At 39.8% G+C, this 12,903-nt stretch overlaps 1 protein-coding gene across 10 annotated transcripts in view; it reads left to right on the forward strand.

Annotated features, from left to right (window-relative positions):
- The window catches only part of TENM3 (teneurin transmembrane protein 3), a 1,816,466-nt gene that overhangs the window by 1,740,170 nt on the left and 63,393 nt on the right, over window positions 1–12,903 (forward strand). For 5 of the 10 annotated variants that reach the window (XM_036894289.2, XM_057505071.1, XM_057505072.1 and 2 more), the window contains 3 exons: window positions 2,871–2,897; window positions 4,469–4,486; window positions 5,409–5,555. In XM_036894289.2, coding sequence (XP_036750184.1) covers window positions 2,871–2,897; window positions 4,469–4,486; window positions 5,409–5,555 — 192 coding nt within the window. The remainder of the gene's footprint in view (window positions 1–2,870; window positions 2,898–4,468; window positions 4,487–5,408; window positions 5,556–12,903) is intronic. The other 5 variants (XM_036894293.2, XM_036894294.2, XM_057505073.1 and 2 more) reach the window with 2 other exon arrangements.

Raw genomic sequence — 12,903 nt, forward strand, 5'->3', positions numbered from 1 at the left:
ATCTGACTCAAAGCAAGCCTCCATGACCATCTCGGGGGGCAGGGCAGGCACCAGAGGACTTCCTGTGTGCCCCCTGGATTGTTCTGAACCGGGAGAAAAAGGTCTGAGCCAGACCTGGAATTTGGAGGCTCAAGAATACATCAGCCAGGTGCTCATCATCAGCAGGCTTCAGAACCAGAGCTCAGAGAACAGCTGAAATCCCAGGCAGCAGTTTGTATTTGTGAACATGTGTACATTTTCCCGGGGAGAGAATCCATAACTCTCACCACTTTTCTTAGAGATCTGATAACCCTAAAAAAATTAAGAATCACCATCTTACAGGAATATGGATGGTAATACCCCCAATGTTCCCCACAGGTCTTCTTAAAAGATAAATAATTGAAACTCCAGGGAAAGTGTTTTATGAATCCAACATTTTACAGCAGAATAGGTTTTTATAGGGCTCCATTTTACATGTCTAGCACTCATTTTTAAAAGATTTTTATTCTCTAACACAAATGTAAAACCTGGTAGGTCTAACAGAAATGAGTCTCCTTTCGTGTCAGAATGTCACCCTCAGTTTTCAAAGTGATTATTTCTGCGACTTCATGTACATTTTGGCAATTGTTAGACGTATTAATTTTCAAATATACTGTATTGTGTTTACAATTACTGTTTCTAATGGCTTCTTACAACCTGCCTGCATTTTTCTGATGATTTCCTGTAGTGGTTTAAATAATGATGTTTTTATTGTTGGATTTCTTATTTTTAATAATGATTCGATCCTCACAGATGGACATCTCCTTCTACCTTCTTCATTATTGAGACCCAGGTTTTGTGGTATTGTCAGATATTTGACTCAGTGAGGCCAAAATATAGGTGGCACCTTTTTTCTCCCTTTTTCTCTTAGCTTTTAAGCTATCAGCCTCACAATTAGTCTCTCTGATATAAAATGCAAATGACAAGTCTTAGTATCATTTTCTCAATACAGGCATTTTTCTTACGGTTGGTTTTAACTTTTTGCAAAATTTTTGTTAAACATTTTGGATATTTAAACTGTTACCTAAATTTGACCTGCTCTATATTTTAAATGTATTTTTAATTTCTCCTCCACATTGGATGTCCTCTGGACCCAGTGACAAACCCACTTTTACCTGTAATCAACCTACTGTTTTGCATAATTGATTGCTTGTGAAAATAAGGGGATTGGCTGGACTAATAATTTATTCCTCCTTTAAAATTACTGACCCAGATTAGAATTAAGTGCATTCCTTATTTTGGGTGTGTTAACTGAAAAGGACCTGATGTAAAAGCAGATAGCTTGCTCTCCACCTGTATCGGGTGTTACTAGTTTTTATAAACTGAGAATTCCCTCAGAAATACTACTCTCTGTGAATCAGAGACTCTCGTACCTAATGTTCAAATCATTGATTGAGCTAATTTATGGGGCTCTAGTAGATTATATAATTTAGAAGGATTTATTAAGAAATGATATAAATGGTACACAGCCGTACATGTTTATTTTAATATTTGAAAACAGAATTATTTTTATTGAATTATAATTTCTGAGTAGTGCCTAACATTGCTGCGGCCCCCCCCCAATTTTCCCCCATAATTTATCATCAGTTAGCTATAAACACACTTATTTTTGAAGGCGGTTCAGAAGCCTCTAATGGACTCCTGTGGCAGAGTGAAGAATCCTTTTACATACACAATACAGATGTGTCAAAACCACTTACGGTTTTGTTTACACATGTGACAGAGCTACCAGACTTGAGTGGCTCAACCGAAAGCTGTAGATTAAATCATTCTGTTAAGAGTTCTGCCACCACTTACATATGTCAGTGATGAAAAATAATCAACATAAGCATTTTGAAAAGCAATTTGAGATCATTAAAGATGTATGAATTTTGACAAAGCAAGACGGTCTGAGGCTTATTAAGAATATATTAGGTCTCTACATTGAGTGAAAGGAGGCATTTATGCCTCTGTTCAAGAGGAGAGGTGAGCTTAATTGTAACCTCATGGAAGATTAAATGGACAGGTACCGTAAAGAGCTCAGGCTTAATCCTAACTGTCCTACAAAACTTTTGTGAAAAACTGAGCCTAGTCCAGTGTGAATCCTGAAAAGACACAGGATCTTAGAAGAGTCCTTTTTCCTGAGGGACTACATGCGTGAGAGATGCGTGCTTGTGCATCTGACAGGTAGTCAAAGGCTAATGGGGAGTCACTGGCTACAGAACTTAACACTTGCCTTTCTTATAATATATTAAATTTACTCCATTTGTGCAAGAATTCTCAGTTTTTTGTGCGTGCTGATTTATTAGCCATTATGCTTTGATAATTTGTAAATATGTAAGTACCTCAAAAGAGAAGGTGAATGAGGCAGGTTGAAGAAAGACAGCATTGAAACAGACGTAAAACAGTTCCTCTAGGACTTCTGTGTTGTCTCTTTTGGAAATGAACTTTAAAAAAAAAAATTATTTTCTCACCATCTCCCCCCAAAAAAGTTTATTATTTGTAAATCCCATAGTTGTAAATCTGCAACATTCTTTAGTAATCTAGAAATGATTCCATGTGTTCTCCTTAGCTATTAAAGTATAATCTCAAGAAGAATCCGGGTGGGTATATAACACAATCTGTGGCAATCAGTGTTAGTTTGTCTGCTTGGTTTTCTTGGGAATGCTGAGCAGCTCCTGAAATCATGACTACATTTGCTAAAATGTGAATATATTGCATTTTCAGAAGATAAAAAGTGCATCTCTGTCATGTGATGTGAGTCTTATGTCAGCTGCAGCTTCTCAATTTGCATGTAAATTCTGAAAATTTCCTTGTCCCATGTGACACTTCTGAAATGTCTGTCTGTTCTTTCTCCTTTTTAATTTCTCAAGCTCACTATTTGGATAAGATAGTTAAAGGTACTGTATACTTGCTTTTTGTTGACACATCTACATCTGTATCTATATATAACTGTGTATCAGATTGTACTAGGTATGAAAATAGACTGGTTTTCATGCATATCTTTGTAAATTATCAATCAGGCTTACATTATGTGAAATGCCTTGGATTTAAAGTATTGAGACTTCAATGTCTGTGTCTCATTTTTATAATTTTGGGCTATCACAGATTTCATTCCTATGTAAAAACATTAGTTTTCACTGAAACCAAAAACTGAAGATAACAGTACATTTGCTGTTTTCTGTTTATGGCCTTTTTTTTTTTTTTTTGCTTTAAGGTCTTTATTATTGGCAATTCAGCCAATGAGCTTTAAATTCTAAATTAAACAATCACAAATGCTCACTCCCTTAGCACAGAATAAGAAATTGTCAATCTAAAGAAGATTCCTTTATATAACGTCTGTTGAGAGACATCTCATTTATCCTCATATGGAAACTTCTTTGGCTTTTTCAAAATGTTTCAGAATACATGTGAAACCATCCTTCATGTTTTGTTATTTTCCAAAAAGCTACAAAATACTGTGCATTGTGTAAAACAACTGATAACACAGCTCAGCAGAAAACAGCAGATTCTCATGTCTTCAGTTATTGTAGCAATAGGTGGGAAATATTTCTTCAGAAGAGAAAATTCCCTTTCCCTTTCTCCTCAGATTACCTATTTTCTATTCCTTGTTTGTGCTTTTCATTAGAATATGGAAATATTCATGGCAATATCCAGGCTTTCCTATAATAACTGAGTGCACGCAGCCAGCTGCTGCACCTCTTTGTCAGTGGGACAATTAAATCGTTCTTTCCCATTCAAAACAAAACAAAAACATCCATAAGGAGAATTCACCTTGCATATATTGAAAACCCATAAATACAGATGGTAATTGTCTGAAAGAAAAGAAGCAAAATAAATCTTATCCTGCCCTGATGGTATCCATCAGCATAATTTCATTATACCGTGCCACAAGAGACTGTCAAAATAGTCCTCTTTCTGTTAACTCTAACCTTAAGAGACAGCGCATCTCTTTGAAGCATTTCCATTTCAAGTTCCACAGTGGAGGAGGGGAAGCCACTATATGAGGAATTCTTTTAATGCAGACTTAAAAATAAACATCTTTAAAGAGCTTATGCTCTTAAATGTTGTCAGTGAGACAAGAATAGCATTCTAATTATCAGCTGTATAGCAAATTCCCTTTGCTGTGGCAAGTATTTTTACTACTATGTCCTCTATACCGAACTATAAATAAGTCGGTCCAAAGAGATCTGATGAACAGCCTATTTATTCTTAACAATTTTAGGGCATTTATATCCCTGTTTCTGTCAGTGTCATATCACACTCGTAGGCAAGAAGGCCAGGATCTACCTAAGCATCATCCTCATAAACAGATCACGTTGGCTGCATGCCAGATGTCATCAATAGGAAGTGGCAAAAATTGCTTATTATTTTTTTTAATGTCATGTTAGACTGAAACAATTATAGATTTTGGATATATTAAATTATTTTAATTGTTTCCCAAATTTTCCCTCCTTGCCCATAAAAGCAGACAAGATAGGATATAAAGGTAAACAGCATAAAAGCCTTAGGGAGATTGTCACAAAATATCACTCTTCTGCTATCTGTCTTGAAGCACGTCACTACCGTGTTTTTGTTCAGTCTATCAATGTTTTATTGTGGTCCTTATGGTATTTCATTTTGTCCGTCCTAAGTAATCAAATATGCACAGCTCTTACATTTATTTAGTTGGAAATCCTGTCGGTCCTGTCCCATCCGTATGCAGCCTGAATCCTAATGTTTGTTAGAATAGATGCTAAGCTGCTTCACGATTACCCGGGCTTTGCTTATTCTGTGAAAAGGAATGTACTCTTGGCATAAAGTATAGTCATTAATACCGGCCTATACTTTGTGCAATTATTTAATGCACTGTAATTTCACATGAATGTACGGCAACTCTGGGGCCAGATAAAATTAATGTTGTTCTCTTTTTAACATCATTCATAATCTCATCCCCACGTTCACGCTTTTGAATTTAGAGGGAATTTTTTAAAGCAACAAGGTGCTTTATGCAGGCATGTCCCAATGAGTGGCCAATAATGTTTACAGCAGATTAAGAATCTATGCTAGGGATTCTGAAATTATCTTGTCGAGATGCTTTTACACACTATATGATCAACCTTGTTGCTTTGCTGAAGGAAAAAAATTTAAGTTAATTTTGTCTGGCCTGTAGCTACTTTAGTGGATCGTTGCATATATTTCTGTCCTGCACAGGTAAGTGGTGTCTCAAGGTTCAGGCCAATCAAAGATGCCACTTGGTTAAGAATTAGATTCCTTAGATAATGTTGCTGTTTCTATCCATGTGCAATTACAGTATTTGTGCTGTTTCTTAAGGCCTGTTCCCACTCAGTGTCCCTTATCTGTTTATTTTAGGTGCAAAAACTTTCAATACTGAAATCACTCGTGTTTTCCTTCTTTGTCTTCTTCGACAGAGGGTTGTCCCGGTCTGTGCAATAGCAATGGAAGATGTACACTGGACCAGAACGGCTGGCATTGTGTTTGCCAGCCCGGGTGGAGAGGGGCAGGATGCGACGTGGCCATGGAGACCCTCTGCACGGACAGCAAGGACAACGAAGGAGGTGAGAAATGCAGAGCGTGAGGACAGGCGTGCGCCAGAGCACAGGTGGACAGGTCACAGTGAGAGCATAGTTATCTGTCGCCAAAAAAGGTCTGATCCCCATAGATGAGACTGGAAAACATATGACTGCTGATAGAGTGGTTTTGCTCCGTGTTTTCCTGAAACCAATGCAAGACTATCCTCATTCAGGGGAAAAGGCTGCTGTGTCACGTACATCGTTCTCCATTCCCCACCACCACAGTGCTTAGGGCCTGTGAATTGGGACCTCTACAAGCAGGAGGTGAATAACTAAGCTAAAGTAAATTCCAGAAGATGCGAGGCATTTTCCAAGCTCTTCTGTTGAAAGGCATGTTTAGGAAAAATAAAACAGTCTCCTTGAAGCTGTACGTCCAGTGTCATCTTAGCATGAACTTCACACCCTGTGAAAAAGATTGTGACCTCACAGCCACTGGGAAGCCCTTGGTTAAGGAATTGTTGTTTCCCCGGCATGTACCTCCTCCATGCCGCAGTATTTTAATCACAGAGAATAGAGAGTGAGAGGTGGTGACTACTTCCCCAGCGATGGAGAACTTGTCCCTGACAGCTGGCTGGTCTCAGCGGGCCTTTGGGACTGAGATTTTAGAGAAGCATTTAGTCCCCATCTGCGCCTCTGCGGCCCCTTGCTCTGTGGATAAGGATGTGCTTCCTATCCCCTCCTTCATTGCACCTGCTCCTTTGGGAATGTCCACATGGGCAACACAGTGTTGGTAAGAGTGCAGATCTGGGAAGCAGACCCATCTCCACGCCACCTCCCCGTGCAGATGTGACCTTTCACAAGACTCTGGTCTCCTTAAATGTCAGCTGTTTCATCTATAAAGTAGGAATAAAACAGTTCTGGAAAGGATCAAGTGAGGGATTGTGTGCGTAGTAGTTAGCATACGGCCAGGCACACAGTATGTTTTAAGTAGCAGCTCTTATTTTCCAGTTTCCCCTTTTTTTTTTGCTTCCAAAGTGCCCATCTTGACGAGCTGCCCTTCAGAGAAGGTTGTCAGAGAGGACTGGATGGCCTTTTCATTCCCACTAGAGGGGACCTGACTGCTGCTCTCTAGGAAGCAGAGTGGCCAGAACCAGCCCCCAACCGCCCCTTTCCCCGGGCACACACGCACACGCACTTGCACATGCACACACACGTACACGTGCGCACACACATGCACGCATATGCACACACACACGTGCTAGCCCAGGCCCGCAGTAATTCGCAAACCGAAACGCCGTTTGCATCCCATCTTCCTGACAAGCAGCTGCCGTTCTCCCATTCCATGTCTAGCCAACTACTCGGTTTTCCCTGTTTTCTTTTAATCTGTCAAGACAATTGGGCCTCAGAATGCTGAGCTCATGCCTCCTCCCCTGTCTGCTCCTCGCAGACGTAGGTGGGCCTCGGCCCACCACGCACTCCCTGCCTGATATCACTCTGTCCCCCCAGCTTCTCTCAGCATTGCGCTTGAGAGAAACGGCAGCCCGGGTCCTCTCTGGACCACAGCCCAGATGGCACCTTCCATTACCTTCCCCCAAGAAGCCCACCCCTTCCTCTTCTGTTGCCTGGGGAAGAAAGGGCTTCTCTTCCTCCTTCATCTTGTACTTCAGCTTTTGTCTTCGGGAGGGAGATTACATGGAGGGGGTACAGACTCTCTCCCAGGAAAGCAAACTCAGGGCCATGTCTGCAGACACAGCAGAGTAATTTAGGGGCTAATCAGTTCTCCAGTATTGTTATCAGCTAAGGAGGTTTTTGCCTTTCCTCAAAATTTATCAACTGTGAATTGGCCTCGTTCCCCCTTTGTTTATTCTTATTAGCATGAAACTATGCTATCTCTAGGCTTCCCTCCCTGAGGGGGAATCTGAGCTGATAGAAGACACCCTGTGGATTCCCTCCTTATCTCCTGTAATTTGTATTCCTGTCCCTAACCTAATTTTGTTGATCTTCTGAGAAGGCATCTCAGTGCCAGCTTTATATTATACCCTGAGATTGTAACCCGTGTGCCTTATAACCAAAACTAGAGGGTTCTTGGAGCTTAGGCCTGGGCTCTGTTTGTAGATACAGTATTTTCTACCCTGAGCCCCAAATCAAGACACAAAACCTGGCCGTTAAGGATATCATTTTCATTATATGGGAACAGGAAAACAAAACATTGAAAGTGAGGACTGTACCTGACATTTTATGACATACGGTAACTTGTACTGCCTTTGTCGAAACTAAGTTTGGGGTCAAAATCGTGAATCACCCAGAAGGTAGCCAAGTAATTTGATTTAAGGACAAATTAAGAACTTAACACATTAAATTCTTCACACATTAAGAGCAAGGAGAAAGAGAGGATTGGTTTAGGCTCTTACCAGAAATTAAACACATCATGTAAATAGCTACTAGTCTGATCTTAGCAACTGTGTAGGACTCTTTGCAAAAACAAGACAAACAACAAAGTTGCTTACTACCCGAGAAGTTAAGATACATTTAAAATTTCAGAAAGGGCAGCTACATATGTGGAAATAAATATTTTTTCCTAGACCAAGCCCTTTCTTCCCCTCTAAAACATACTTTCCTGCCCATCTCCACTGTCTAAGCATTAAGATCCTCAAAATCTGCATCCCTGCGCTGGGAGGGGGTGAGGATTTTATAATATGGGTAACTGTTGAACCACAGTGTTGTGTATTTGAAACCAATATAATAAGATTGTATATCAATGATACTCTAAAAAAATAAAATAAAAATCGAGGTCCCACTTCCCCTGTGCCTCTGAAATGACTAGGGAAAAGCAAGCCTAGGGAGAATTCTTTATGAGGAATGAACCATCAATCAAATAGGTTGGAGGACTTCATTTCCATACTCTCTTAACACCTACACAGGCATACTGTTCAGTTGGACCTTATTTCTTTCAGGCTCAAATAAACAGCTGTCACGTACCCAGAGTCTCCTTAGCTTTTCAGAACCAAGGGCAATCTTTTGCCCACAGGAAAGGCCTGGGCAAAGATGCCCACTATGCTTGGAATCAACAAGGTACCTTCTCCATCTGCTTCTCAAATGTAGCTCCAGGTATCAAACAGAGGCCGGTGGAGTAGATCATTTGGACAAAGGCAGGCAATGGAATAGGAGATTTTTAAGTCACACAGTGGAAGTCAGAGACGGAAGGCCACTGGACAAGATAACTGTGGATGACGTCTCCAAGCAGGGCGTGTGGACACCTTGGAAGCAACTACCAGACATCCTGTCGCAGTAGAGAAATCTTTCAGAGCAAATGATCAACTGTACATGCCTAGATGGGGCTTGTAATATTTCTTCTTTGACTCCATCTTTATCTACAAAGTCAGCCTCCCTCTGGATTGAGCCATTTCTTTTTTATTACTATTATTGAAATATTGTTGATAGACAATCTTCTAGTTAATTAAGTCTACACAGCACAGTGGCTCATCAGTTACTCGCATTATTAAATCCTCACCCCCTCGAGTGCAGTCACTCTCCGTCAACACAGGAAGATGTTATAGAATCACTGACCGTATTCCCCATGCTGTACTTCCATCCCTGTGGCCAACTTATATTATGATTGAGAATTTTTGTGCCTCTTTATCCCCTTCCCCCTCCGTACCTACCCACCACCACACCTCCCCCATGGTGCCCACCAGTCACTTCTATGAGTCTACTGCTATTTTGTTCATTTTGTTTTGTTTTTATATTCCACAAATAAGTGAAATATGGTATTTGTCTTCCTCCACCTGATTTATTTCACTTATGGTATGAGCCATTTCTAGTATCTATCCCAGAACTCACTCATTAAATGCTGCGTGATCCGGAGCAGGGATTAGGACAGTGACCCTTGACATCTTGTTGCCCTGCCTGGTCCTCCAGTGGACAGCTCCTCTGTGGGTACCTGAGGCATGGGACTCTCCTGGGGATTGGATGTTGAGGGCACAAGAATGACTTAAAGCTTCATACTAAATTGGTGCAAGAATGCTAGAATGCCAAACCATAAATCCTGCCAGGAGTCATTGCATCTGACCTGTAAATAGAGAGAGTCATTCTTTGTCCTTCAAAATTGCTACTTTGTGGAGGTACATGAGGAAGACATACCTAAAACAAGTCTGTTTTTATTTAAGTGTGTGGAGGATGGTAGTAGGGGAGAAAGCATAATTCGGTTGAGGTTATTTAGGAAGACAAAAACAGTAATGAGAAAGGAAAAGACTACAAATGAAATGCTCCAAACTGAAAACAGAACAAAACAAAAAAAGAAGTAGGAAGATGCTAAGAGTGGAAAAAAATGAATTCAATTTTAATGTAAGCATCAGAATGGGTGTGATGAATGGATAGAGGCCGCCTGAGCTTGGAGACAACCATATGAAAGTAAGGAAATGTGAAAATAGATTTTTGTAAAGTTCTAGCAGGAGTAAGAGATTATCATGTTCTCCAAAAACATATTTAAGAAATAAAAATTAAATGGTAACAGAACTGGGAAGAGAAGGAGAAATGGGTTTAAAAAAAAAAAAAGAGAAAGAAAATAGTAAGAGATCTTAAGTGCTTCCCAAAAAGAATCCAGATGTCAAAACATGGAATGGCACTCAGAGTCTTAGAACATTAAAATATATTTTCCTGGTAGATGATGATTTGAAGTAGGGGAAATTACTATGAATTTGAAAACCTCTACTGGGTCCTGCTTTGGGGAAGAGGTTCAGGTTAGTCTGAAGCCTTTTGTCATCCACCGAACTGTAAGAGCATCGTAAACCCCTATTTAAGAGAATTCCAGCTTGTGCTCTTCGATGCAAAGGACCCCAGTAGCTTCTCAAAAGTCCATGGGGAACTAGAGGTTTTACCACTATTTTTGGATGAAAGAGAAAAATCAGAGCCACACAGGCTAGAACTCAAAGTCCCCTGTATTTTTACCCATTGCCATTAGCTGCCTCTTCAAGCTCCCAGATGTAGAAATGGGCATTGCACAGACCCTTTCAAAAATGGGGCTCTTTGTCACACGTATCTCCACCTTAAGGACCTTGGCATGAATGGTGAGGGTTATGATCAGTCGCTGTAGTGCAAATATTACATTTTCATTGTCCAAAGAGTTACCCGTTATCAATAACCTGGTGTGCAGATTTCTATGCCTCCTTCAATGAATTTGTATGCATATTTATCTTTTCAAATTTAAATGGGATACTGTTCTAAATTTGATTCTTCTAAAGAGTATATCTTAGAGATTTTTTCATGCCCATATACATAAGCCTGTCTCATTCTTTATAATGGAAATACAAATGTACTAATTAATTTTACCACTAATACATTAATAATATTTTTTTTCCTTTTAGTATAAAGGCAGATCTATAGTGAATGTGTGTGTGTGTGTGTGTGTGTGTGTGTGTGTGTGTACCTGTATATAACTCTTTGTGTAAATGTACAAATACCTCTTTTAGACAGGTTTTCAGAAAAACTGCTGGGTCAAGGGGTATTTTAATTTTTAATTTTGATAGCTACTGCCAAATTGCCTTGCAAGTAGATTTCACCACTATATCCTTCATCACTATGAGAGGGTTTATTTCCCCCATGTTCATAGTCTGCACATAATCATTATACATAAACAAAATTGTCCGACAAAATGAAAAATATGAATTTCGCCTGACAGGTGAAAATGACTCCTATTTTATTGTTTTAATTTGCATTTCTCTAATTACTAGTTAGATTGATGATCTTTGTATATGTTTCTTGACCATTTGTATTTCTTCTTTTGCTAATTGTTTATTTCTCTAGCCCATTTTTCCTATTGATTCGCTTGAGCTTTCCTTTTTAATTTTTAGGGCTTCTGTGAATCATCTGTATATTAATTTTTTGTTAGGTGTGTTGCAGATATTTTATCCCAGGTTTTCGCTTATCTTTTAACTTTGTTTATGGTGCCCTTCATCATGCAGAAGTGTAAGTTGATGGGAGGTAAATGTGCGTGAGGTTTATCTTGACATTGATAGATTCCGGGCTGTGTATCTGCATGGATAAATAGAGTCTCCCCCTTTGTAAGATTATGTGTAGTGTTTTATGTAATTCTTCTAATACTCTTTATAATTGTGCGAATTGCTTACATGTCCACTTAATCAAAAACATTTTTAAATGCCTGTTGGAATAAAAAAGAAACAAGAATTCAAGGGCTAGGTGGCGTCTGAGGGTGGGAAAAGGGTGATAAAGGCTGATGACAGGGAGGGTCTTGCCTGTGCTTTTAGGGCATCACAGTCTCTAAGAACTGAATCCTTTCCTTCCTTCAGCGAATATACTGCATGCCAACTTGGTGCCAAGAAGTATGCCAGGTGCTGGGGATACAGCAGTGAGCTTGTAGCCCTCCAGGGGCTCCATGAGACCCTAGTCTGAGCTGCCTGCTGAAGGAATGGGGAGGAAGGAGTCAGGGAGCAGGTTAGAGGTTTCCAGGCAGAGGAAATAATAATCATAAAAGTCTTGAAAGCCATGGTAAGGAGTTCTAACTACTCAGAAGGCAGCAGGGACCCCGTAAAGGCAGCATTGTAGCCAGAGAAATGAATGGTCAAATTGAATTTCCACGGAGACCTCTCTGACAAAAGTGTGGAGGACGAATAGGTGGGACCAGACCAGAACCTGGGACACGGAGCTGTTGTTGCTGATCTTGTCAAGAAATGACCATGGTGGTCGGAAGGGTAGTTTCCGTACAATGGGAAGAGATAGACTGATTCGAGACATACTTGGGGTAAAGAAAAGAAGGAATGGTAATTGATTTAAGTGCAGAGAGAAGTGGAGGCAAGAATGGCATTCAGGCCCTTTACAAAAATAAGTTTGCCAAACGGTAAAAGCGCAATGAAAGCCTGAGGCAAGATGAGAATGTGTTTTAAAATGATAACTAGAGCAGAAATGTTGAGTAGTGGAAGGAAGCATAAACTGTATTATCTACTTTACATCAAAGTATTACTTATATCAAAAAGCCCAAACTGAAAAAAAAAAAAAAGGCTCTTAACTGATCAGTGAAGTTGTTACTCAGAGGGTTTTGGACATTTCTGATTTTCTTTAGATTGTTCGTGATCAATTCTATTAGATATGGCTTCTACGCCAATATAAATTTAAGCTGACCTAATATTCCTGAGACTGAAACGGAATCTCAGTGATTTTGAGAAAGCTATTCCACGAAGACAGTTTTACTGGAAACAGTATACATTTGGGCAAGTGGGTAATTAATTAACTTAGTGGTACTAGCTTGTCCTAGTTTTGTAAGTACAGACAAAGAATGAAAAATGTGTTCTCAGGTTATCGAGAGCCAGATTCATAACCGTCCGTCATTTGCTTGGGCAAGTTACTGATAAACTCTGCAGAAAAATAACAAACAGTTTGT

The sequence above is a fragment of the Manis pentadactyla genome, chromosome 7 (genome assembly GCF_030020395.1).
Source record: "Manis pentadactyla isolate mManPen7 chromosome 7, mManPen7.hap1, whole genome shotgun sequence".
Classification (NCBI taxonomy): Eukaryota; Metazoa; Chordata; class Mammalia; order Pholidota; family Manidae; genus Manis; species Manis pentadactyla.